Source organism: Eschrichtius robustus, chromosome 14 (genome assembly GCF_028021215.1).
Source record: "Eschrichtius robustus isolate mEscRob2 chromosome 14, mEscRob2.pri, whole genome shotgun sequence".
NCBI classification, from domain to species: domain Eukaryota; kingdom Metazoa; phylum Chordata; class Mammalia; order Artiodactyla; family Eschrichtiidae; genus Eschrichtius; species Eschrichtius robustus.
Window position 1 is genome coordinate 7,821,108 of NC_090837.1, and position 27,859 is coordinate 7,848,966.

The 27,859-nt window shown below is 42.1% G+C and overlaps 1 protein-coding gene across 2 annotated transcripts; it reads left to right on the forward strand.

Moving 5' to 3' along the window:
* On the forward strand, nt 1–27,580 carry VPS33A (VPS33A core subunit of CORVET and HOPS complexes). Of its 2 annotated transcripts, XM_068562912.1 has the most exons (14): nt 1–180; nt 2,433–2,498; nt 3,115–3,242; nt 4,131–4,317; nt 11,207–11,323; nt 12,275–12,449; nt 15,836–16,029; nt 17,262–17,388; nt 18,790–18,857; nt 19,766–19,903; nt 22,343–22,480; nt 24,172–24,340; nt 24,722–24,823; nt 24,904–27,580. In XM_068562912.1, the coding sequence occupies exons 1-14, from the start codon at nt 79–81 to the stop codon at nt 24,927–24,929; spliced, it is 1,737 nt and encodes a 578-aa protein (XP_068419013.1). In that variant the 5' UTR covers nt 1–78; the 3' UTR covers nt 24,930–27,580. The 2 variants fall into 2 exon arrangements, with proteins under 2 accessions (XP_068419013.1, XP_068419012.1); XM_068562911.1 differs by having other exon boundaries at nt 24,722–27,580.
* The last annotated feature ends 279 nt before the right edge of the window (nt 27,581–27,859 follow it).

Below are 27,859 nucleotides of genomic sequence, written 5' to 3' on the forward strand. Positions count from 1 at the left end.
GTGACAGCGTCTGTGGGCCTCGCGTAGGGGTAAAGCCGATCCGGTTGGATTGCGGGGAAAAGAGAGCGGTGGGGCAAGATGGCGACGCACCTGTCCTACGGGCGAGTGAACCTGAACGTGCTGCGCGAGGCGGTGCGTCGCGAGCTGCGCGAGTTCCTGGACAAGTGCGCGGGAAGCAAGGTGAGGGGCAGTGCGCGGCGACACCGCCTTCCGGCGCCGTCCGGCCTGGCCTGATCAGGTCCCTGACCGCCTGGGCTTCAGTTGTACGAGGTTTCCTAGGGCTTCCAGGAGCAGAGCTGGCGGCAATGATAAGTCGGGGAGAGGGGCCCGCTGGTGGGGCCTGGGGCGTCCAGCCCGCAGTCCGCGTGGCATCGTGATTGTTTCATGACAGCAGAATAAGCCACCGTGCTGTCTCAGCCCCTAGTGAACCAGCTTGTGTCAGGTCGAGGGGCGGATCTGGTGCCCCCCAGCTCCCACCCCAGACACTGGAACTGGTGAGGCGGGCCCGGCCCAGGGACGTAGCTGGTCCAGTGTCCATTCATTACAATGATCATACGTGTCGTTACAAATCATACCCTCAAAAGTATGAAGCACCAGCACCTTACAACCTGCTGCTCCCTCGGATTATGAGAAGTTGTAGCTATTTGAGGTTTTAACGTCGGCTTCCTTAAATAGTATTGTTCCTCCTGTTAGACGTTTATTAGCACCCAGCTCACAATGGGATCAGAAACCGTAGATTAGAGACTTCATAGGATTTCTTTTAAGTGGTATTACCTCTCCTCTCTCCCCTTAGGATTTATCAGTCCCTCTAAGTAACTGGCAATACAACTCTGAAGAGAAAAGGAAAATTGGGGAAACTCAGGAATCAGTATTAGAAAGAATAGGACCTCAAGAGGTAGAGTGGATGCTAGAAGCTATTGAGAGAAAACAAAAGCAGGCTAAGTCCTACGTGCTCAGTTCAAGCTCAGGAAATAAATCTGAAATCTGAATGAGATCATGGATTGTATCAATGTCAATATCCTGGTTGTAATACCTATTGTACTATAGTTTTGCAAAAAGTTTCCATTGGGGGAAACTGGGCAAAGTGTACTAGGGGGTCTCTGTATTGTTTCTTACAACTGAATATTAATCTACAGTTATCTCAATAAAAATTTCAATTAAAAATGAAAGAAAAAGAAATCACACTGGAGTTTAGCAGTAGTAGGGCCCCAGAGCACTACCCTGTGGGGTCATTAAGTCCTAGGTTGGAGTCCTGACTCCCTTACACTGTATATGTCCAAGGTCCCTATATGGCCTTGGACGTTACTTAAACTTTCCGAGCCTTTAAAAATTTCCTCTTCTGGGACTTCCCTGGTGGCGCAGTGGTTAAGAATCCGCCTGCCAATGTAGGGGACACGGGTTCGAGCCCTGGTCCAGGAAGATCCCACGTGCTGCGGAGCCAACTAAGCCCACGCGCCACAACTACTGAGCCCACGTGCCACATCTACTGAATCCCGTGCGCCTAGAGCCCGTGCTCCGCAACAAGAGAAGCAACCACAATGAGAAGCCCCCGCACCGCAACGAAGAGTAGCCCCTGCTCGCCTCAATTAGAGAAAGCCCGCACGCAACAAGACACAAAACAGCCAAAAACAAAAATAAATTAATTAGTTTAAAAAATAAAGTATACAACTCAATTAAAAATAATTTCCTCTTCTGTCAAAATAAGATTTGTAATACCTATATCAGAGGTTTTAATTTTTATAATTCGATTATATGATACTTCTATATAAAATACAAGTTGAGGACTTCCCTGGTGGTGCCGTGGTTAAGAATCCGCCTGCCAATGCAGGGGACACGGGTTCGAGCCCTGGTTCAAGCCGCAGAGCAACTAAGCCCTTGTGCCACAACTACTGAGCCTGCGCTCTAGAGCCCGTGAGCCACAACTACTGAGCCCGAGTGCCACAACTCCTGAAGCCTGCGCACCTAGAGCCTGTGCTCCGCAACAAGAGAAGCCACTGTGATGAGAAGCCGTAGCCCCCGCTCGGGAGAAAAAGCCTGCGCGCAGCAAAAGACCCAATGCAGCCAAAAATAAATTAATTAATTAAATAAAAAATAAAATAAAATACAAGTTGAATTGTTGCAATTGGCAGTTTCCATATGGTTCAGTCCAATAATAATACCATGACACAGATACACAACAAAGTACAGTTCCTTCTTTCCTTTGAGGACAGTAATTAGGTCTTAACTTTACCATTACCACCAGTAACATCACTTGCCCTGATGCTACTTTTTTAAGACCTGTAGGATATGAATGTGACCAGAGCCAGTTACAATCTTTGTTAATTCAGACTTTGAGGCCAATAGTTCTACTACGTATGACTGCTATTTTCTGTTGATATTGTTGAAATTCCTGATATTAACTGTAATAAGAGAATGTTTCTCCCCTCTTGTAGGCAATAGTTTGGGATGAGTACCTCACAGGACCATTTGGCCTGATTGCACAGTATTCACTACTGAAGGTAAATGAGCTATTTGGGTTTTGTTCAGGGATTGATAATTCTGTACTTTAGGGACCTCCCTGGCAGTCCTGCTGTTAAGACTCTGCGCTTCCACTGCAGGGGGCACTGGTTCGATCCCAGATCCGGGAACTAAGATCCCGAATGCCGCGAGTTACGGCCATAAATTTAAAAATTAAATTAAATTAAATTTTAAAAAATAATAATAATAATTCTTTACTTTAGTAATAATAATAAGCTTACATTTCCTCCTGAGTAGTTGGCTTGCAAGGCTGTTCGGTTTTTATAAACACCAATACTAATGCCTGGCTAACATTTTGTATACAGTGGTCCTTCGGCTGATGATTCTATACTGATCCTAATTACTAACATTGTATTATGTGACTGTTCCCTGGTGTCTTTGATAGTTCATCACGTGAGAGTCATTTAAATTCAGATACAGTAGCAGTGACTTCATCCTGAAACCTTGTCCTTTATACAGCTGGCTTTGGGAAATCTAAATTTTGATAACAAAATATTGATGTACATTTGACTGGGAGTGTTTATGATGTCTGAGTCTGGATACCATACGTAAATTTCAGAGGTTTTGTTAACCTTTTGTGTGTGTGTGTTTTCCTAGGAACATGAAGTGGAAAAAATGTTCACGCTTAAAGGAAGTCGTTTGCCAGCAGCTGATGTCAAGAATATTATTTTTGTTGTCAGACCCAGGCTAGAATTGATGGATATAATCTCTGAAAATGTGCTCAGGTATCTCTCAGAGCTTATGTTTGGGCCAAAAGAAGTTAATCCTTCTCATGGTTTTAATGTCCTGAGCTTTTCATTGTGAACCCCTTCTCTTGCCAGTACCTTGGAAAGTGGTCTTTTGGAAAAACTGGGACAGGCACGGAAGAATACAACGAAGGAAAGTGGGAAACTTGTGACATTGTTCAAACAGTTTGAGAGGGCGGTCATCATAAAACCCCATTCTTTCAGGACAGCTAAAAGTTTGGACGTGTATCAGTAGAAAGGACACTGATTTTAAAAACAAAAAACAAACAAAAACACCTCTAATGGTTATGCTGAATATAAGGTGCTTGAATTTCATAAGCAAAGTAAGAGCTGATTAAAATTTAATTTAGCATCCAGTTTAGAGAGAGGAAGTTCTCTCAGCCCAGTCTGTACTCTGTGGTATAATCGATTGATGTGGCCCCTAAAATCTTAAAAGCATATGGGCTATTTTGAGAAGTCCACTGTCAAGGAGAGATAGGAGTCAAGAGTGATGTTTCGTTTTAATATGAGACACTGTGGCTGCATTGGTTTGGTTAAAGAACAATTTGTTTTCAACAAGACACAGATACCCTGTTTCAGTAAACCTGAGCGCTTTAATGCCCCCATAAATAGTTTAAGAGAAAGCTAGAAAATGCAAATACCGGCTATGAATCAACGCTTTCCTGTCAGGGAAAAAAAAGAGAGAGAGAGAGAGAGAGAGCGAGAAAGCGACTGTTAACAGTTTGGGTCTGAAAGTCAATGTTCATATGTTTATCTAACCAGCATTTATTTAGTGACTCCTGTGTGCCCGGCAGTTTGAATAAAATAAGTGAAAGAGTCTGTGGCTCTAAGGAGCTCGTAAGCTAACAAATGTTCCTTCTTTTGCAGTGAAGACAGACGTGGCCCAGCAAGAGATTTCCACATTTTGTTTGTGCCACGACGTAGCTTATTGTGTGAACAGCGGTTGAAGGATCTAGGTGTTTTGGGATCCTTTATTCATAGGGAGGAGTACAGCCTAGATCTCATTCCATTTGATGGGGATCTCTTATCCATGGAATCAGAGGGTGCATTCAAAGTAAGTTTGGCGTTTTCTTTTTTAACGTCAGACTTTAATTTTTGCCAAATTTGTGAGCATGATGGTCATGTTAATCTCAAGTGTACAGCAGAGTGATTCAGCATTTTTGCAGATTATATTCCATTATAGGTTATTACAAGATACTAGGTGTAATTCCCTGTGCTATACAGTAAATCCTTGTTGCTTATCTATTTTATGTATTCTAGTTTGTATCTGTTGATCCCATACCCCTAATTTGTCCCTCCCCCCTTCCACTCCCCACCGGTAACCACTGGTTTGTTTTCTGTGTGTCTGTGAGTCGGTTTCTGTTTTGTGTATACATTCATTTGTATTTTTTTTTTAGATTCCACATATGAGTGATGTCATGTAGTATTTGTCTTTGTCTTATTTCACTAAGCATAATATTCTCTAGGTCCATCCATCTTGCTGCAAATGGCAATATTTCATTCTTTTTAGTTTTTTAAGGAACCTCCATACTGTTTTCCAGTGGCTGCACCAATTTACATTCCCACCAACAGTGTAGGCGGGTTCCCTTTTCTCCACACCCCCTCCAGCATTTATTATTTGTAGATTATTTTTTTTAATTAATTTTTATTGGAGTATAGTTGCTTTACAATGTTGTGTTAGTTTCTGCTGTGTAGCAAGGTGAATCAGCTATACGTATACATATATCCCCTCTTTTTTGGATTTCCTTCCCATTTAGGTCACCACAGAGCACTGAGTAGAGTTCCCTGTGCTATACAGTAGGTTCTCATTAGCTATCTATTTTATACATAGTGGTGTATATGTCAATCCCAATCTCCTAATTCATCCCACCCTCCCTCCCCCCGCCTTGGTATCCATATGTTTATTCTCTACATCTGTGTCTCTGTTTCTGCTTTGCAAATAATTGATTGCCATTCTGACCAGTGTGAGGTGGTACCTCATCGTAGTTTTGATTTGCATTTCTCTAATAATTAACGATGTTGAGCATCTTTTCATGTGCCTATTGGCCATCTGTGTGTCTTCTTTGGAGAAATGTCTATTTAGGTCTTCTGCCTATTTTTTGATTGAGTTGTTTGGTTTTTTGTTATGGAGTTGTAGGAGCTGTCTGTATATTTTGGGAATTAAGCCCACGTCGGTCGCATCACTTGCAAATATTTTCTCCCGGTCCATAGGTTGTCTTTTCGTTTTGTTTATGGTTTCCTTTGCTGCGCAAAAGCTTATAAGTTTGATTAGGTCCCATTTGTTTATTTTTGCTTTTATTTCTATTGCCTTGGGAGACCGACCTAAGAAAACATTGGTATAATTTATGTCAGAGAATGTTTTGCCTATGTTCTCTTCTAGGAGTTTTATGGTATCATATATTATATTTAAGTCTTTAAGCATGGCACGTTTTTAGAATTGGGCATTTATCTTTTCGTTATAAGAGTTTTAAGAATTCTTAATATATTCTGGATGCAAGTCTCTTACCAGATATTTGATTTGCAAATATTTTCTCCCATTCTGTGGGTTCTTTTCACTTTTTGGTGAAAGGGATATCTCAATGCACCAAAGATTTTAACTTTGATGAAGTTCGATTTATCTATTTTTTTCTCTTGTTGCTTATGCTGTTGGTGTCATATCTGATCTAAGGTCATGAACTTACTCCGATGTTTTCTTCAAAGAATTTTACGATTTTGGTCCTACATCTAGGTCTTTGATGCGTTTTGAGTTTATTTTTATTGAATGTGAGGTCGGGGTCCAACTTCCTTCTGCATGTGCAGATACGCATGTGGATATCCATGTGTTCCAGCACCATTTGCTGAAAGAGTATATTTTCCTCAGTCAGTTGTCTTGGTACCCTTGTCGAAAATCAATTGTCCCTAAATGTGTTTATTTCTGGTGTCTCAGCTCTACCCCATTGATCAATATGTCTGTCCTTAATGCCAGTAACACGCTGCCTTGATAAATGTAACTTTGTAGTAAGCTTTGAAATTTGGAGGTATGAGCCCTTCAAAGTAGTATATCACTTTTTTTCTTTCAGTCTGTGTTTTTTGAGTCTTACTAAATCCTTCTCTACCTGAAGACATAGAAAATCTTGTATTTTCTATGCATATCTTTGTTCCCCAGTTCTGGATGGTTTTTCCCAATGTAATTTTATATATTGTTTTTTGTTTTTTTTTTTTTAAAGAAACCACTTTTTTTTTTAAATTTTTATTTATTTATTTATTTATGGCTGTGTTGGCTCTTCGTTTCTGTGCGAGGGCTTTCTCTAGTTGCGGCAAGTGGGGGCCACTCTTCATCGCGGTGCGCTGGCCTCTCACTATCGCGGCCTCTCTTGTTGCGGAGCACAGGCTCCAGACGCGCAGGCTCAGCAACTGTGGCTCACGGGCCTATTCGCTCCACAGCATGTGGGATCTTCGCAGACCAGGGCTCGAACCCGTGTCCCCTGCATTGGCGGGCAGATTCTCAACCACTGTGCCACCAGGGAAGCCCTATGTATTGGTTTTGTTTACAACTTTATTTCAAAGAATGCTTTCTCTCGTAAGAATATTACTTTATGTTTAAAAAAGTAATTTGAAAATCTTTTGTAAACATAATCTGTGTACATGAAAATTTTCTTTGAGCAAGAAAGGGTACAGAATGAAAAGTAAGCCACTCTCCACCCAATTCTCAAAATGCTATCCCTCCCAGAAGCAATCACTATTACTCGTTCTTTTTTATTTGTTTTTGGAAGTGCTTTAGGCAGCTACAGCTCATAGTATATATGAGCTTTTATTCAAATGGTAGCATATCCTATATAACTTTGGTAACTTGCTTTATTCTCTTAATATATCTTGGAGTCATTTTCTACCATTTATGAAAATACTTTTTTATTCTTAGCTGAAGCTGCATACTGTTCCATGGTTTGGATATACCGTGATTTATCAAGTCAGTCCCCTTTTGAAGGACATTTTGTTGTTTCTCATCTTATGCTTTTAGAGGCAGTGCTACAGTGAATTACCTCATGCATAGATCACTGTACACGTGGGCCCTGTATCTGTAGGCTCTTTACCTGCCTTTGACATTTGTCTTTTGACTTAGCTTATGGTAGTTTTTGCTATGCGTACTTTCTTAGTGTAATCATATTTATCTGTATTTCCTTCTTTGAGTTATGTGTATGTGACGTTGATGCTGCTGGTCTGGAGACTAGAACTTCTGAGAACCACTGGTGTTGTGCAAAAGATTATTTGAAACTCTTTCTTCCCTAGTATGTTGTTACAGTGACCACCGCCTTCAAGGAGTTAACCTGAGGAAGAACTCAGTGGCACCACTGATGAATTTTATAACCAGGAGAGTTTCTTGGCTCTTCTTTTCAGCCATGTTCCCCACCGATTTGCTTACACTAAATCTCTTCCAGTGATGGGACAGATTTCCCGCCCCCCAACATTTTATATGAAAATTTTCAAATATACAGAAAAGTTCAAAGAATGGTACAGTGAACACCCATATACTCATCACCTAGGTTCTGGAATTAACATTTTGCTCTATTCGCTTTATCACGTAGCTATAATGGTATACCCTCATGTAATTAATTCACATCCGTGTAATTAATGTGAATTGGTAGCAGCTGAGGTAAACTTGTCCTGGCATGACAAAACCTGTCCAGAGGAGAGATTTCCTCTTTATTTAACTGCTGGTTTGCAAAAAAAGAACAGAATTCTTTTCTGCTGAGAATTTCAAGCCCTTGGCTTATATATGTTCACTTAAGATTCTATTTTAGAAGTCAAAGATTTCGCCTGGATAATAAAGCTGAGAGTTCTACCTAATGTTAAATTCAAGCCCGATTTCTGATAGAGTTGAGGTAATTTTACTTACTTATGTGATTTTAAACAGTGAGCATAATTTAGCTTTTCATGGCATCAGGAGGCACATGTATATCTTTCTGTGCTTTTGGGCTATGATTATGATCGCCTTGAACATTGCACTGTACAAAACGTGGGAATTAGAGTTCAGCTCATTGAACTCTAATGCTCAGTCACAGGGCTTAAACTATTGTGGCCTTCATATGTATATATAGAAATCAGTATACATAAAATCTACCTACCTCCTTTGCAAAAACTGCAAGGTAGCGGACGGTAGAGGCCTCCCTTCCGAGGCGGCGGTGCGGGTGCTACCCGCTGGGGCTCTGCTCCCCCGCACGGCCTGTGCATCCTTCCCAGAGAGGCCTCCGCGTGGCGTGACCAGGCCCAGTGGCACGGGTTTTTCCATGCAGGCGATTTTGACAGCAGTCATCATACCAAGCTATTATGAAGTGTGATGTCAGTCTGGAGGACGGATAATATATAAGCCAGTTCTTGGCACGCTGTCTTACACGGAAACATCTGAGACCATCAGTCCACTTCACTTTGCCATTAAACATGATCCCTATAAGCATATTATACATAATTGTTGAAATGTAACTAAAATGTGGAAAATATGTATATCTTCTTCTGGTTCAAGGAATATTATTATAAAAGAGTTAAAAACTGGCCTTTCGGGCTTCCCTGGTGGCGCAGCGGTTGAGAATCTGCCTGCCGATGCAGGGGACGTGGGTTCGAGCCCTGGTCTGGGAAGATCCCACATGCCGCGGAGCAACTGGGCCCGTGAGCCACAACTGCTGAGCCTGCGCGTCTGGAGCCTGTGCTCCGCAACAAGAGAGGCCGCGATAGTGAGAGGCCCGCGCACCGCAATGAAGAGTGGCCCCCGCCTGCCACAACTGGAGAGAGCCCTCGCACAGAAACGAAGACCCAACACAGCCATAAATAAATAAATTTAAAAAAAAAAGAAAGGAAGGGATCACCTCTTAGTAGGTATACTAAAGGAAGTTCACCACTTTAAAAAAAACAAAAAAACAAAAAACTGGCCTTTCATTTATACAAATGGAAAATTGTATTGACTTCTCTCAAGTAGTAAGGTAAGGGAAGAAAAATAAAGTTTCTCCAGCCTATGCCCTAGTCACAGTACCGTATTTTTTTCTCCTTAAGACTTTCAAAGCAAAGTTTAAAGGACCTGCATGATTGAATGAGTTTATGTTGTCCTTTTAATAATTTTAGAATGTAAAGTTTTCCTTAAAAGGTCTTACTTCTTATATGGTGTGCTAGACTCGCTGGTGTTATGTGAGTGAAGCACTATAATTTTAGTTAAAATCAAAACCGCCTGCCCTTTTTTTCCCCAACCTGAAGTAAGAATTGCCTACAATTAAGAAAACAAACACATTCCAAGTAGTTACAAGTCCACCTGTTTAAAATTCATTTTCATTGGTTTGATAAACATAGAAAAACAAAACAAAACAAACAACAAACAAAAAAACTGCCAGGTATTCTATTGTGTAGGCATGTGGGACTTTGGGGTCAAAAAATATGTGTACTTAAATGTTAATGGGTATTAGCATTTGTCCCTCCAAAAATGTCCTCATGGCTTGAAATACCAGGTGATTCCACAAGCACAGAATACAGGGATATTAGTACAAATAATCATCCCACCACCAATTATAATAGAGCAAAAAATTCAAGATTAATATGTCATCAACTTTTAAATTTTTTTTAAAGAGAATTACAAAAAGAATGTCTATAGTAATACAACTTCTTACGTTTAAAAAAATGAATACGATTTTGAGAGATATTCCCTAATATATTTTTTTTCTTGAATTTTTAGCTTAGCTCTGGTCTGATAGGGAGTTTTAAGTAATTTTTCAAGAAAGTATGTCTTCGGACATTCTTGAGTTGGACATGTCGTATGCAGTGAAATGTTAAAATCATCAGACTTGGAAGAGCCGCCAAGCACTCTCCCCAGGCTCTTTCCAGGCACAGCCCTCCTTCCTCCCTGGGTGGAGCACATGAGTCCCACCCTTTCGTCCTTAATGCCTCCAGTGTCCCCTCCCTCCTGGCTTTGGAGGCTAGAAGCACGTTGGGAGGGTCGGTGAGGGGTGTCTGGTACAGTGTTCCATTTTGACTTATGAGTGGATGATGATTGTAAAAATATAATAATAATCAAACAATTTCTAATAGTAAAAGCTAACATTTGTTAAGGACTGACTATATGTTTCAGGTACTGGGATGAAATGTTTTACATGCAATTACCTCATTTAATCCGTATACTATGTTGAATATACTCCCTTCTGCAGACAATAAATAAGGCACAGAGAGGTTATCTAAGTGGCCGAGGGCACCAGTTGGGAAGTGACACAGCTGAGGTTCAGATCAAGACAACCAGAGTCGAGAACCTGTGCTCTTACCCATGTCAGAACTGCTAGAGTCTCTCCTCTCACTTCCTAGCTGGTTTTGTGTATATTTTTTGGTCCCTTTTTCTATGCAGAAAAGTATAATTTTGTCTACTTTACAAAATATACCCTGTATATTTTATAAGGTGAAATATATCTTCTGAAAATGAGATCACTCTCTAAAGATTCTTCAGCTACCCCTTTCTCATTTCTCAAGATGTTATGGCCTTCATTTGCTGTCAGTATATATGAAATTGGCGTCATGTTTGTAAAAACTGCCAGGTATTCTGTTGTGAGGTCATCTGGGACTTTAGGGGGGGTCAAAGAATATGTGCGCTTATGTGGCCCTCCTGTGGTGTCCTCCCAGCCTTTACACTCACCACGGTGAATGAGAGCCCAGTTCCTGTGTCAGTCTTTCTTAATCAGTAGCTTATTCAAGAGCTGACAAACTAAGAGGAGTGCCTTCCAGAAGGCTCTGCCACGGGAGAATTGCTGCCATAGCTGCCCCCGACGGCAGAGCTGTTGGCCTCCTGGCCTGGGCTGGACCCGAGTCTGCAGCTTCCTGGCAAAGTGGGGAATTAGTGGAAACGGTCTTACCCAGTGGCTGCGTAGTCCCAGCGCCAGACAGAGGTGGGTGCCTCACGCACCCAGATGACCGTGACCGTAACCGGCCCTTCCTCCCCGCAGGAGTGCTACCTGGAGAGCGACCAGACCAGCCTGTACCACGCAGCCAAGGGGCTGATGACCCTGCAAGCTCTGTACGGGACGATCCCCCAGATCTTTGGGAAAGGAGAGTGTGCCCGGGTGAGAAACGGCAGGTGCCTCTGGTGGTGGAGGAAGGGTCCCCTGGTCCCCAGGAAGGGAAGGAGTGGGAATCTGTTTACAAATACAGTCAATCCTTTTTATTTGGGAACTCACCTCTTTGCTGAAATTTATCTGTAGCCCCCAAATCAATATTCACACTGTTTTGTGGACATGCTCAGAGCGGCAGTAATTTGAGTGGTCCCAGCTGAGGACACATGAGTGTGCATGTTCCCAGCTGAGGTCGCACAGAGCAACCCTCTGCCTTCAGCTCATACCATAAACAAGTGTCCTTTTTGCCGCTATATAATGCCATGTGCTGCTCAGTGCCACTTTTTTTTTTTTTTTTTTTTGCATTTTTGTGCTCTTTTTGATGGTGATTTTGCTGTTTAAAATGGCCCCCAAGGGTGGTGCAGAAGCGCTGTCTAGTGCTCAGAGCGCAGGAAGGCTGTGATGGGCCTTAGGGAGAAATCTCGTGTTAGATGAGCTTCGTTCAGGCGTGAGTGACGGTGTTAGAGAATCAACGGCATATATTTAATGTGTCTTTAAACAGAAACACACATAAGACAAGGTTATATATTGATCAGATGACAAAAATGTTATAACCAGAGGCTCGTGGCACCCTAACCCTGATTGCCCCTCGGGGCAGTGGTTGGGTGTTTGCTGATTCAGTATTCACAGCAACTTTATAGAACAGAACTACTGTGAATAACAGAAATAGACTCTCTGAATTATGCCCCGTTGAGAAATAGCTGCTGCCACTGGCTAAAGTGTAAGTGTTGGGACAGGCAGCCAGCAGCGAATGCTTTTCTGTAGCTGCTTATTTCTTATCCATCTCACTCTTCTACAGTTTTTCTCCTTTTTTCACTTTTTTGATTCTTTCCGTTTTTAGCCGAATTTTTTAATCTGCTTATTCCCAGGAGGGCCCCACCTGATCCCATGTTTTGTTTCCAGCAAGTGGCCAATATGATGATCAGGATGAAGAGAGAGTTTACAGGGAGCCAGAATTCAATATTCCCTGTTTTTGATAATCTCTTGTTGCTCGATCGGAATGTGGATTTGTTAACGCCTCTTGCCACTCAGCTTACGTATGAAGGACTCATTGATGAAATTTATGGCATTCAGAACAGTGAGTAAAGTAACACCTACTTTTACTAATAGGTAATCTGATAAAAATATCCAAAAGGCCGTTCTTTTAGAAGGTGCTTCCTTTTCAAATAAATCAGAGAATATTTGAAAAAAATAAAAATGCTGACTTTACACCTGCAGACGCTAGGATTAAATGACATCTGAGGGACTTCCCCGGTGGTCCAGTGGTTAAGACTTCATTCTTCCAATGCAGGGGGCATGGGTTCAATCCCTGGTCAGGAAACTAAGATCTTGCATGCCGCACGGTGCGGCTGAAAAAAAAAAAAAAAAAATTAAACGACATCTGAGCAAACTACCATTGTCTGTCACACAAGGGCAGGCAGATGTTTACTGCACAGGACTCTGCTTGCCCGCTGTGAGCAGAGGCCAAGGGCTAAATAAACAGATGGCTCTGCAGTTGCAGAACATAGATGCCGTGGCAGGCAGTTGTTCAGGAAAGCTTCTGGAAGAGGTGGCCTTGGTACTGGGTTTGGAAAGAGGGGTAGAGTTTGGGGGGGGTGCTGGCGAGGGGCAGGTGGCATAATACCTTCAGGGAACCATGGGACGACCAGCTTGCTGAGGCAGAGAGCACAGCTGGGACCTTCTGGGGCAAAGGCTGATACGGGAGGTTGGGGACACTCGACGGAAGATTTGAAGGCCTGCTAGAGTTTAGGCCTGACAAACTGTTGGGGTCAGAGGTCACAAATGTTTTATTTGGTTTTGGTCCACATGATGTTTGTCTGTTTGTTTCTGTCAGCACTTAAAATTGGAGAGAATTTTTAATAATTATCCTGACGGATGCCATGTCTTTTTTAAAATTTATTTTTATCTTTTTGGCCATGCCACGTGGCTTGCGGCTTATCTAAGATAAGATCCCTGATCTTAGCTTCAGGGATCAAACCCAGGCCCTTGGAAATGAAAGCACGGAGCCCTACCCACTGGACCGCCAGGGAATTCCCATGTATGCCATGTCTTTAAAAACATCTGAAGCTCTGGCGACCCCGAGGTCACATTTCCACATTGCAGCTGGTGCCCGGTGGAGATCCCGCTTTAGACAGGCCCCTGTCTCCAGTTTACGACAGGTCCCACCACTCCCTCTGTCCCTTCCAGGCGCCCTTCTCTGGCTTCCATCAGCCCTGGCTTCTATTGCCATCCTGAATTACATCACAGGGAGCCAAGGAACGGCCTAGAAGGAGAAAATACAGAGACAGAAAACAGAGTAGTGGTGGCCAGGACTCAGGAAGAGGATGGGGAGTGACTGCTTATTGGGTATGGGGTTTCCTTTTGGGATAAAAAGGTTCTGGAACTAGGTACTAGCTGTGGTTGTACAAAGTTGTGTATGTACTAAATGCTACTGCAGTGTTCACTGTAAAATGGTTAAAACGGTAAATTTTATGTTGTGTGTATTTTACCATAAGGATGGATGGATGGCCAAGGGAATAGGTGAAGACACAGCCATGAAGAGGGGTTTCCACAAAACAAAGAGTCTTTAATGTAAAGTTGTAAAGTTGTCTTATTTTTAAATTATTTGTTCCAAAAGATGACATCTTAAATACTTTTTAAAACTCCATTTCATTGACAGAGGGGTTCTGTGCTGGATAGTGGGTGGGAGTCAAAGAAACGAGGTAGCAGGGCTGTTGGAAAAAAAAAACCCAGAAAGAAACAAGGGTGCCTCTCCTCTCATGGTCCCAGAGAGTGAAACACCCAGGAGACCATTAAAGGGAGCTAGAGTTTAGAGCAGGGAGATGACCTGTGAGGCGGCCTCAGGGGGCTCTGTCTAAGACAGGTGAGAGGTAGGAGGGGATTCTCCAAGAAGAGAAGGAATATGTATAAATTCACAGTTTCTCTGCAGCAAGTTTTTTTCATAATATGAGTCAAATATCAAGGGAAAATTGGAAAAATAAAGAAGGAAAACATAGATCTCCCATTATCCCTGAAGCCCTATCCCACAAACCTTGGGACAGCCAATGTTAATATTTTGGTGTATTTCCTTATAGTCCTTTTTCTATGCAGAGTTTATTTTAGTTAACAAAAAATAAATAGCATCAGCTTATCCAAATTATTTTGAATCTCTCTTTTTGTCGTTTTTTTTTTCACCACACGGCTTGCGAGATTCCCCAACCAGGGATTGATAAATCACTGGCCCTCGGCAGTGAAAGCACGGAGTCCTAACCACTGGACCGCCAGGGAATTCCCTGAACCTCTTTTTTGATTTGGTATAATATGAGCATTTTCTCAGCATATGCATAATTTTAATAGCTTAATTAAAATCCGTAATATGTATTATACCATGGTTTGCATAATCCTTCCCCTAATGTTGGGCATTTTAGGTTATTTGAGGTTTTTTTATGGTTATAAAAGCATCTGTATACAAAAAATATTTTTCATATAGCATAGTACTTTCTTTCGCTACATTCTCTGATGCGGGATTTTGGGGTCAAAGGTGTTAACGTTATAAGGCCCTTGATTCATATTGCCAAGCTTCTTAGAGTTAAACCGGTTTATAGGCAACTCATGGGGGCGTGTGGGGTGTTCCCGGAAATGGTGACTAAGTTGGTTTGGCAGGAACAGAAACGGGAGAAGAGGGTTAAGGCTACTTAGTGGAGGAACTGGACGCTGTGCTGAGGAATTTGGGAGCTTGTTTGAGAGCCGGGTGGACAACTTCTGTAAAGAGCCAGATAGCAGATATTTTAGGTCATGCAGTGCCTCTGTGGAATCTCACTTCTTCATTGTAATGTGAAAGCAGCCCCAGATGAGACATAATGAAAAGGCATGGCTTTGTGCCAATAAAACTTTATTTATAAAAACAGGAAGTGGACTTTCAAACTATTTTCGACAACAACCTATAGTAAGAAATATATTTTATATCATGACCTAGTACATGCACACATATGGGTGTGTGAAAGTGAAGCAACATTTTATTTAAAAAAAAAAACCACCCTACTTCATATGATGCACTATGGTATTTAATGTTTTGTTTGTTTGTTTATAATGCTAATTGCAACCCACCAACTTGATTTCATGATATACTAATAGGACATGACTTACAGTTTGAAAAATACTGGAAGATAATGGGGAGAGCCTTGTAATTTTTTTTTAAGTGAAAAAGTAACCTGATCCCTGAATAAGTTTAGGAACTGGTCATTGCTGCGGTGATTCAGATAGGTGCCCCCAAAGAAAAGTGGAACCATGATATTAATATTAAAGAGTCACTACATTCTGTACTTTGATCGTGGAAAAATCAAAACCTCAGTGCTATACTCCAGTTTTTTCTAAAGCCGGCTTCCATCCTCTCCTAAGTTGGAAGATTCTGTTTTGTGCCTGAGCACTTGACTGGTTCTTCCATTAAATGCGCGCAGAGCCTTGTTCCCTTCCACTGTTGTTCAGGTTACGTGAAATTACCTCCGGAGAAATTTGCACCTAAGAAACAGGGCGATGGTGGTAAGGACCTTCCCACGGAAGCAAAGAAGCTTCAGCTGAATTCTGCGGAGGAGCTGTATGCTGAGATCCGAGATAAAAACTTCAATGCAGTGGGCTCCGTGCTTAGCAAGAAAGCAAAGGTGATCTCTGCAGCGTTTGAGGTGAGACGGTTTGGTTGTCATCCTGATTCTGGCTAGACTGCCCACCCCACGAAGGAAGGAAGAGCTGCCAGAAGTGCAGCCACTAAGCAGAGCTGCAGTTCTCGTCCTAAGAAACTGCGGACTCTTGGGAGGACCCAAAATCTTGGGAGGACTCAAGATTTTCTTTTTAAACTTCTTCCCAGACCCATGAGAAAAGGTGTTAAGTTTTTCTCCTTTTGGGGGAGAAAGGGGTAGTGTTTGCAGTTTACAAGCTTTCATCATAAATATTTGTTTTACCTTCCTTTTAATTATTTCCTATCTCACTTAAGAGGAAGGCAGCTGTAAAAAAAAAAAAAAAAAAAAAAAAAGAGGAAGCCAGCTGTACTCTAAATAAAATATCCTCTATAATAGAACTTGCAATTTGGGCCAAAAGCTCCCAGTTTAGCCAACATGCAGGGGAACCCTGCAGATGTGGTAGGTGATAATAAGAGTGAGATCCCAGCAGCCCAGAGCTTTTAAATTGGCGGCTTCATGATCACCTTCCTGCCTCCTCTTGTCCCACCACTGATTTATTCTTGGTTAAGCTCGTTTCTGAAACATGCGAATTTAGTAAGATGCTGAACTCTGCGTATTTAATCTTTGGAAACATAAATTGGGAGAATTTTTGAAGGCTGATTTTTTTTTACTTGAGTGTGTATTCCAGGTTTCATCTTTCTTAGGAATTGTATTCGCTAATTGATTTTCTTCAAATTTCTGAAGTTACTTTTGGCTTAAATTACTAAGTTTTGCAAAAAAAAAAACCTTCTCATCACCCAGTAAGGTTCTGTTTATTCATGGACAGTATTCAAGATTGAGGTTCAGCAGTAAGAATGGATTTTTTTTTTCTATTACGGAGGAAATGTTTTGCCGTTTATGTTCCCCTCTTAACATGTCTTTGTTTTAGTTTTTTACTCAGAAATGTTTGTGGACAACCTAGTACTGTCCCCCACAAATACTAATCACAGTATGATCTGATGCCTGGGAAGAAAAAACATTAGGCATTTGCTCCCTTAAAAAGTACTAATGCAGTGAATGGGAACAACGAGCCTATCTTTTCTGTTTTTCTGTGTCATGTTGGAGGTGGGTTTGGCCTGATTTATTTGTATTCTGTTCTTTCGCATGAGTATAAATTAAATGTCCTCTAAGCAATACAAAGAACAGAGCGCTTAAAATATTTTCCCCGCTCAACGGTTCTGCTGTTTTACGCGTTTCAGGAGAGGCACAACGCCAAGACCGTTGGGGAGATCAAGCAGTTCGTTTCGCAGCTGCCCCACATGCAGGCAGCAAGGGGCTCCCTCGCAAACCACACCTCGATTGCAGAGCTAATCAAAGATGTAACCAGTGAGTATCCTTGGGAGTGATCGTGCTCACCTGGGGCTGACTTGCACGCGCCATGACCGACACCGTGATCACTGGCACCACGGTACTCCCGTGGGAAGGTCAGCTCTGTTTTAACACCCTATGTTATTCTCAGCGTTAAGTATTCGAATGTTTATAGTCAAAAATGTTCCCTTTGTGGCTAACTCAATTTTTCTCATTATTAAAATCACGTAATCGTATGATAAAATATTTGGAATGTCGAAAAGAGAAAAAAATTCTTCCCGTAACATGAGGCGGTTAATCTTTTCAGTCTGGGTTTTTTCCTGTTGTTAAGGATTACTTAATTAGGGCAGCATCATGTTTCTGTTTTAGTTCTTGTTTGTCTCTTGAAGACTCTCTGCAGAATTGGTAGAGAGTGTATGTTAAGTATTTTGAAAGGGCTTGGAAGATGTGAGTTTATTCATTAAAACACAGGCTGTAAAAGCTGAGTTGGCGATTGTTCAATGCCCTGTTTTATAAAGTAGACTTTGAATCTTATATAAAAGTGTTGGAAAATCAATCCATTGTTTTCATATTAATAGAAGTGGAAATCAAGTGAAACTGGGTTGGATCTGATGATGCAAGTAAAATGCTCTTTCAAAATTAGCTTTCATTGATACTGAGAAAAAATTCTTGATGTGGACCATTTTTTTTTTTAAAATAAATTTATTTATTTATTTATTTATTAAACTAATTAATTAATTTATTTTTGTCTGTGTTGGGTCTTCGTTTCTGTGTGAGGGCTTTCTCTAGTCGTGGCGAGCGGGGGCCACTCCTCATCGCGGTGCGCAGGCCTCTCTTGTTGCGGAGCACAGCCTCCAGACGCGCAGGCTCAGTAGTTGTGGCTCACGGGCCCAGTTGCTCTGCGGCATGTGGGATCTTCCCAGACCAGGGCTCAAACCCGTGCCCCCTGCGTTGGCAGGCAGATTCTCAACCACTGCGCCACCAGGGAAGCCCGATGTGGACCATTTTTAAAGTCTTTATTGAATTTGTTACAATATTGCTTCTGTTTTTTATGTTTTGGTTTTTTGGCAGCGAGGCATGTGGGATCTTAGCTCCCTGACCAGGGATCGAACCCACACCCCCTGCATTGGAAGGCGAAGTCTTAACCACTGGACCGCCAGGGAAGTCCTGAGAAAAAATTCTTGAGTCCTTATTAGAGTCCTAAGGCTAGCAAAGGGGTACAGTGCTCGACTATTTCTAGATGTAATTTAGGAGCTCAGGATTGTAGGGGTTTCCATGTTTCTTAGAAGATTCTTTTCAGGTGACGATTTGAACTTTTTGCTTGCTTTCTTTTTTGCGTGTCTTGTTTCTTAATCATGCTCTGTGTATAAAAGCGTTAACATTAATTTCTTAGTTACAAATTTGCTAATTCCATTTTAGCTTCTGAAGACTTCTTTGATAAATTAACAGTGGAGCAGGAGTTTATGTCTGGAATAGACACTGATAAGGTATGTGTACAATAAAGCTGTTCTAACAAATAATTGATACCTTATCAAACATAAGATTATAGCTAGAAAAGCAATTGCTTTGATTCCCATGCCTTGTCTACATATTTTGAAGAGCAAATGCAAAATGTGAAAATAGAGATTTTATCAAGTATCAAATATTTAACATTATCCTATGCAAGGCACTTTCTGCGGTGCACGGAGAGGTGAGACCCAGCCCCTAAAATCAAAGACCTTTAAGGACTGTAATAGATAAATGAATAGATTTGCTTTCTGAGAGAACTGATCATATAATTTCCCTTACATATTCACCTCTATTACTAAATTTAAAATTATTCAATTTATGAAAATTCCCATCTTCTAAAAAGATTCCTGTTACTTTATGCTGATAAATTGCTGCTGTTAACGGTCACACACCCGGGACGTGTGGCAGCCTCTCCCGAGGTTGTCCATGGAGACAGGTGAGTCCAGACAGGCCGCTGGATTGCCTGCGTGTGCCCTCACTGGCCGGTGCTCCCCATCGCTGGTGTGTCTGCATGGTGACGGGGGTGCGTGTAGCAGGGGCCAGAGGAGCTACTTTGGAGGGAGCTTAGGGACAGTGAAAAAAAAGAATGAACCGTTCTCCTACTCATCTCCTTTTTTTTTTTTTTTTCATTTTTAATTTTATATTGGAGTATAGTTGACTAACAATGTTGTGTTAGCTTCAGGTGCACAGCAAAGTGATTCAGATACACATATACATATATATATACACACATATGTATAGGAGTAGGTTATGGTATCTATTCCTTTTCAAATTCTCTTCCCATCCAGGTCACCACACAATATTTGACTTTGAAAAGTAATAGTAAATATCAAGTTCTTTAGGTCCCCAAACCAGATGCTGGTACCGGTATATATTTTGTTTCCAGGTCAACAGTTACATTGAGGATTGTATTGCCCAAAAACATCCGCTGATCAAGGTGTTAAGACTAGTTTGCCTCCAATCCGTGTGCAATAGTGGACTCAAACAAAAAGTTTTGGATTATTACAAAAGAGAAATCCTGCAGGTCAGTATAGTTTTAAATTACTAATTTGCCAGGGGAGAAAACATCTTTTTAAAAAAATACTTCCCAAAGCTGCTATTTTGGTATAGTGTTTCCACTATCTTTTAAATGTTTTAATACATGGAGGGATTGTCCTTGGTATTCATTGTTTACTGTGTTTGCATAATAATAACAATAGCTAATGTTTACTGAGCTTTTACTATGTGCCAGGCTCAACTGGAAGAGCTTTATGTGTATTCATTTGTTTAATCCTTACAACAGCGCTGAGTTATATACTCTTACCATCCCCATTTTATGGATGAGAAAACTAAGGCACAGAGTAGTGCTATAACTTGCCCAAGGTCACCAGCTAGTATGTGGCAGAGCCAGGGCTAAAACCCAGGCAGCCAGGGTCTAGTGCTCTTGTTGTTAACCCAACTATTCGATGGAGGAAGGGAACTTTTTGCACATTTCTGATGATGATTCTTTAGCCAACTTACTTAAATCAAGCCTGTTACTTTATAATAAGGAAAAGCCCACCATTGTTTTTAAAATTCTCCCTTCTGTTTAAAAATGTCTCAGGCACTATTTATTTGCTATTACTAGTCACAGTTAAGTATGTTAGTGTTAAAACTAAATACTCATTCAGGTTGGGTTTTGGGGGGGGGGGGTTTGTTTGTTTGTTTTTTGCCTTTTAAAAAATTACACAAATTACACGTGCATTCTCATCATATAACATTCAAACAAAGCAGAAGTCCATGGTGCAAACCATGACCCTCCCCCGCCTCCCCCTCCCCCCATTTCCCTCCCTGGAAGGGACCAATGTCAGCAGTTTGGTTTGTGTGCTTCCAGATTCCTGTCTTTGCATCTATGTACAAAGAATGTTTATATACACAGACCATGGGGTGAGACCAGCTGGATCCACGGCCCAGCTCTGTTACTCATTAGCTGTGTGACCTTGGGCAAGTTATTTAAACTTCTCTATGAAATGGAGATAATAGTGGCTACCTCGTGGGGTTATAATAAGAATGACTGAGTTAACGTATGTAAAGCACTTAGAACACACCAGTGCCCCCCACCATAGAAAGTATTATATAAGTGTTAGCTATTATTATTACTTACTATATCTTTTTTAACAAAAATAAAATCCTACTATACGTAATAGTCTTCTTATATTTTTTTGTCCTTAAGAATAAATCCAGAAGGTCTTTCTTATCAGGATGTATAGATCTGCCTCTTTCTTTTTTTAACAGCTAATTATATCCCATATAAAAATATACTATAATTTATTTGACGCTCACTTAAGTTGGGTCCATAAATTCTGACTTTAAAGTAAAAAATTTACATCATTCTTTGAGTGATCCAGTGAGCTGGATTTGCTGTAATGGCAAGCAGTTTTAGGGCAGGCTTCACCCCTGCCCTGCACCTGTGCCCACGGACGGTCATTGCCTGGACTTCGCTAACGTGCCCCAGAGTACAAACCAGTGGATTTGTTGCAAGTGCTCTTTTTTTTTTTTTTAATTGAAGTAGAGTTGATTTACAATGTCATGCCAATCTCTGCTGTACAGCAGAGTGACTCAGTTATACACATAGAGACATTCTTTTTTTTCATATTCTTTTCCATTATGGTTTATCACAGGATATTGAATATAGTTCCCTGTGCTCTACAGTAGGACCTTGTTGTTTATCCATCCTATATACAATAGTTTACATCTGCTGACCCCAAACTCCCAGTCCTTCCCTCCTCACCCCCCTTCCCCTTGGCAACCACAAGTCTGTTCTCTATGTCTGTGACTGTTTCTGTTTTGTAGATGGGTTCATCTGTGCCATATTTTAGATTCCACATGTATGTGATATCACATGCTATTTGTCTTTCTCTTTCTGACTTACTTCACTTAGTATGATAATCTCTATTGCATCCCTGTTGCTGCAAATGGCATTATTTCATTCTTTTTTTATGGCTGAGTAATATTCCATTGTATATATGTACCACATCTTCTTTATCCATTCATCTGTCGATGGACATTTAGGTTGTTTCCATGTTTTAGCTATTGTAAATAGTGCTGCTATGAACACAGGGATGCATGTATTTTTTGAATTATAGTTTTGTCTGGATATATGCCCAGAAGTGGGATTGTTGGATCATATGACAACTCTATTTTTAGTTTTCTGAGGAACCTCCATACAGATTTCCATAGTGGCTGCACCACCTTACATTCCTACCAGCAGTGTAGGAGGGTTCCCGTTTCTCCACACCTTCTCCAGCATTTGTTATTTGTAGACTTTTTAATGATGGCCATTCTGACTGGTGTGAGGTGGTACCTCGTTGTGGTTTTGACTTGCATTTCTCTAATAATTAGTGATGTTGAGCATCTTTTCACGTGCCTACTGGCCATCTGTACGTGGAAGTGTTCTTTTTTGAAAGTCGCAGAAACCGTTCTCCTGATTCGACTTCTCTTGCAGACATACGGCTATGAGCACATATTGACCTTGCACAACCTAGAGAAGACTGGCCTGCTGAAACCACAGACGGGGGGCAGAAACACTTACCCAACCATCCGGAAAACGTTACGCCTCTGGATGGACGATGTAAACGAGCAAGTAAGACGCTCCTGCTCTGCAACTCATTTGAGTTCCCAGTCAACGGGTAGTTGCAGCGACATACGCCACTTGATGTCCGCATCCACCTTGCTTTCTAAAGACAGTTTTCTAATGTTTTGGAGAAAGTCATGCATTCGTGTGGATCCCAGCAGGAAGCACAGGGTGCTCTTGCACTGGGTAGTTTGAGGGAGTTTCATAAAGACGGGGTGGACCGGGGAGAGGCAATGCAGTGGGGAACCCTCCCCAGCGAGGCCTGAGGGCAGGGGAAGGGGGCTGTTCCAGAACCGGGAGAGAAGAGCTGTGTGGCCAGGCGGTCTGACAAGCCGAGGGACACAGCCAACCTCTGGCAGCACCACAGAGGGGAAGTGAGGGCGACAACTCACGCTGCCATCCTCTCTCCAGTTTCCAGCTGGTGTAGCGCCCACGGGGCTGCCTCTGGGGCACAGAGCACCAGGGAGAAATGCGGGAGGGTCAGGCAAAGATCCAGTACAGGGAAAGCAAACGGTGAGAAGCAAGGCTCCTCCCACATCCAACCTCAGTTTCCCCTCAGAGGCGAGCACTGTAACCCGTTTGTAATCTATCCTTCCGGAAGGAGTCTCTGTACAGACAAACATTTTTACATAAATGGTGCATTTTCTATACCACTGGTCTCCAAAGTAGGGTGCGCTTTGCTTTATATTTATTGTTTATTCCAATCTTTCTAAGTTTCATTTTTCTTATTTTCTTTTTTGGTTTTTCATAAGGGACTTTATTAGGCTGCGTCTTGCCGCAAAAGCTAACAAACAGTCTCCTGCCTCAGTAGCAAAATTGGATTGTTTTTGTCCAGTGGGAATATAGATAATCTTAATTCCTGTGTTGTACAACGTAAATCATAGATTAGTTCAGCTCTTCACAGCACTGACCTGTCTTTCCCCACTCCACCCACCACTTAACACCGTATCTTGAAGAGCCTCCTGTGATCTCCTCATTCTTTTAAGTTCTTTTTCATTGCTACATAGGGACTTCCCTGGTGGTCCAGTGGTTAGGACTCTGAGCTTCCACTGCAGGGGGCCTGGGTTCGATCCCTGGTCGGGGAACTAAGATCCCTCAAGCTGAGCGCCAAGGCCAAAGATAAAATAAAATAATTTTTTAAATTAATTGCTAACTAGTGGTTTTTCAGATACATCTTATTTTATGACTTATCAGATTTCTACTGATAGAAATTCAGGTCGTTTGCAGTCCTTTGCTAGTTCGCACAGTGTTGCAGTTAATATGTTTGTGCTTTGGTCTTTTGTCCTCTAGAGTACAAGCCCCTCTGTGGGATAAGTGCCTGAAAGTGGAATTGCCGTGTTCAAGGGTTATATTCTCAGCTAGGGAGTTCCACTTTACCGTCCAAGAAGTTTCTTGCCAAACCAAGTAACAATTTTTCATCTTCAGTACCTATAGATGCTTTGAGTGGCTGTTGAAGATTTGAGTCGAAAGTGAACCTTTGGCTGCTAAGAACAGAGCCCAGCGGGGGTGGATTGGAGCAGGATATTTCGATATTGCAGCAGGATATTTCAATATTGGAGCAGGCTATTTCGGGGGTTTGTGTTTCTGCCTTCAAAGCCAAATCAAATAATTTTGGTTACCCCACAAGCCACAGTTAGGCGGCTATACGTCTCTCTCTCTCGCCCTGTCTACAGGCCTTTTCTCCTTTAATTGTTCAACAGAATCCCACGGACATATCGTACGTGTACAGTGGTTATGCCCCTCTCAGCGTGCGCCTGGCCCAGCTGCTTTCCCGGCCCGGCTGGCGGAGTATTGAGGAAGTTCTGCGCATTCTCCCAGGGCCCCACTTTGAGGAGCGGCAGCCGTTGCCCACAGGGCTGCAAAAGAAACGTACGTCCACAGCCCGTATCCACAGATGATTATGTAGTGTTAGTGTGCTTTTCATGTAATATGCAATTGCTTTGTAAGATACATTTGTAAAGTACTTAGGAGTCAGAGTCCGATGTACATACCTCTTTTGTTAGTCATGAATTATATTGTAAGCACTAGAACCCATTACTCCCTCAGGAGAAGCCGCTTTCAACCTCTGAACTGAGGATCTCAGAAGGTTAGAAAAAACATTGAGATCACAATCATGGTCCTGAGTTTCAAATGAATTGTCTGTACCAAGACATATATGACTATTTTTCCTTAGGAATGGTGCAATTTTTTTAAGAGGTGGGGAGAGAAGCATCAATAATAATCCTTCATTCTGAAATGTTTATATTTTAGGTCAACCGGGAGAAAACCGAGTCACTCTGATATTTTTCCTCGGGGGTGTAACCTTTGCTGAAATTGCTGCCCTGCGATTTCTTTCCCAGCTGGAAGATGGAGGTACAGAATATGTCATCGCCACCACTAAGCTAATAAACGGGGCCAGCTGGATAGAGTCGCTAACGGAAAAACCTTTCTAGGGCGTTCAAAGGAGACTTACCGGTGAACTGCAGAATAAACTGCTCCTTTGAAGAAGCTGCTGGAAGGAAGTGCAACCCCATGGAGGAATAACACGAGAACACAGAATTTACTTTGGGGTCAGCTTCTTAAATTATGCTGTTTTCTCCTTTCTGCTTGTCTTTTGTGTTCCTAATTTCTTACAGAAAGAAGAATGGAAGAGAATCAGCCAGGGTAAAAGACCTAACAGTTTTTAATGTTCTGAGCTCAGGATCTTCATTAGGGACCTCTGGAAATATATTAAGGATGGTGGGATGGATAATGTATACAGCCACACAGATGGGTCCAGTTCTTAAGGAAGCAGGGACCAAGCAGGTAAAAATGAAAATAAAAGTGGAAGGTCCGACCCCTAATAAATAGTGCTGAATTTCTTAAAGGTGCATCATGCCTAGGGCAGTGGCTGAGTGCTGGGGGCCTAGGGCTAGTATTATCACTGAGCTGAGATTTCTTTTTCCTGCAGAACATGGCACATTACATTCAGTGTCACCAGTCTCTACCTTACCTGGTCATTAAGGCAAGTTGTGTTCCTTCTGTTTTTGATTCCTCTGCTTCTAAAAAGCAAGAGGTTTGGAAGAGCTTCTTTCCCCAGAACGAGATTAGGAGCTGCCTGATCAACTAAGTCAGTGTGGGTCCCGTGCTTATCAAGGGCTTTTTACATCGAGCAACATAATAATTAGGGAGCAGCTTCCTGAGAACGTAACCATTCAAAGACGCGTCCTTAGTGCACGTGTTATTAACGCTAAGACATTTCAATGGTAGATGCCTCCAGTTTTCTTCCCTGCCCATCGTGGGCCGCACCAGCCAGCCAGGCCCACTGTGAGCGGTGGCAGCTTTGCTTCTCCAGCATCCGGCAGCTCCCTCTCCCTGGTAAGTGCCACACGCGCTTCCCCAGCAGTCTGCAGACACACCCTATTCGGCCTCTGGCATTTATTTTGCTAGAAGACACCCAGCCCCATTTCAGGCCGTGGGCCGGTGACTTCATCCCCCTCTGGTGCAGCCTGTCAATGATCTTGGAGTCCAGCTGCTACCCTTCCTACAGGAGACTGCTAGACTGCAGGACGGAGGAGCTTGGGTGCTGGTGGGGGAGTTGGAAATCTCCCTCCTGCTCCATCCCAGTGTCTGGAGGAGTCAAGGCCAAGAAGGGGACCAAATTGATGGTTTCACAGCCCTTGCCTGAGTCTCCATCCAAATTAGCTGATCCCCGTCTTTGCTGAGGGCCAAAGTCAGTGTCCTTCCCCAGGTGTCATTTCTACTGTTAATTAGTACCTGTATACGTTTTCCTCACTTTCTTTTGCTAGTGGAAGTCTCTTAGCACACTGCATGTTATGAGTGAAGGAGAAATTCTGTACTTTTTAAAAATCTCCTTAATGTAAGAATGAGGGGTAGAAGAGGGAATATTTAAAAGATTAGCTACTCGAGGATTTAACTTGGCTTTGACGTTCAGTATTTGGAAAGGTCTTAAAATGATTCCTGTTTTAGGAATCCTTTTTCAGCTACTTGTTATCCCAGGGAGATTAGTTTATACCTTCCAGCCCCAGCGGTTGTGAGTCTCAGCTGCTTTAGAGAATGAAATCCACCTTGTCTGTAAGTGTTTTCGGCTCATGGGATTCAATTCAAGTCCAGTCAAGTCTCCGTGGCTGGGGTTTTGTCCTGTGAACAGGTACTCAGTTGTGTCTCGTGTGTCTGCATTCACTGGTGACTCTATACTTGCTTGCTCCGAGCATAGTTAGGTCAGCTCCTAAAAATGCATTCAGCAGAAGACTTCAAAACATCAATTGCTTCATTTGTATGCAAATAGAAAGTGGTGGATAATTATATATTATACGCCTTTGTGTAAGTTCATTTAATACTTGAAGCAGTCTTTGTCTCAAAGGAGTGTGCCCTTACTGAGAAAAAGGGTATGTGAATGGTACGTTTATTCTTGGAGAGGGTGGATTGTTTACATCGTGTCTGGACTTTTGTCTAGTTGGGTATAGCAGTCCCACCAAAAAGAAGTCTACATAGACAAAGAAGTCTACATAGACACTATTGTGTGTCATACTGTACACTTTTGAATTTTAGCCAACAGAGAAATAAGTATTTGAACTGTAGTTTAACTGTGGAGCAAGAGACTAATGGTTAAAAGGAGGAGGATTAAAAACAGCACATTTAGTTCTTGAAGAGAACTGGGAAGGGAGGGTCTCCGTGCGATAGTCCCCTTTAGCTCTGCCCTCACGGCAAGTGGATTATGATTAATCCGACATGGAGTCCGTCTCTTGTTCTCAGTTGTATGTTAAAGACTGGCCTGTCACCAGGAGGAAGTGTTTGTATTCAGCCGAGTTGAACTCAAGAAGAAATACTTTAAAAAAAAAAACAACAAAACACCAGAACGGACTGAGTATCTAAAGCAGCCAGGAAGAGGGGCTGTAATAAAGATGGCAAGGCAGAGAAATACAGATATCACATAGACTATGAATTATGAACAGACTGTGAATTATACTCTAGAGCCTGGTGTATTATATTCAATCATATGGTTTAACGATGACCTACTGTAGAAAATAGAGGATGCCTTTTTGTCATCCAACAATTAAAGGCAGTAATGTAAAATTTCTCAGATTCTCTTCTCAATGAATGCATATGAACTTCAAGCTACATAATGTTTCTCAGCTCCAGTTACTCCGTTGCTGTAAAATACCCCCAAATTGGGTGGTGACTAGAGTCTGCAAAGGCTGGAACACATAACTGACTTGAGATATCCATTTGAAGGATGTGAGAGTTAAAGGGGAACAGAATCAGGCCTATTTTAATAGCCTTTTTCATCTGTTACTTTGGTGTGGGATGAGGGTATAAATCTCAGCTGTACTTTCTTTGCTGTGACTCGGCAGGACACAGAGCCCTCCAGATGACCAGTTCTCTGGGGGAGCAATTACTACTCACTGG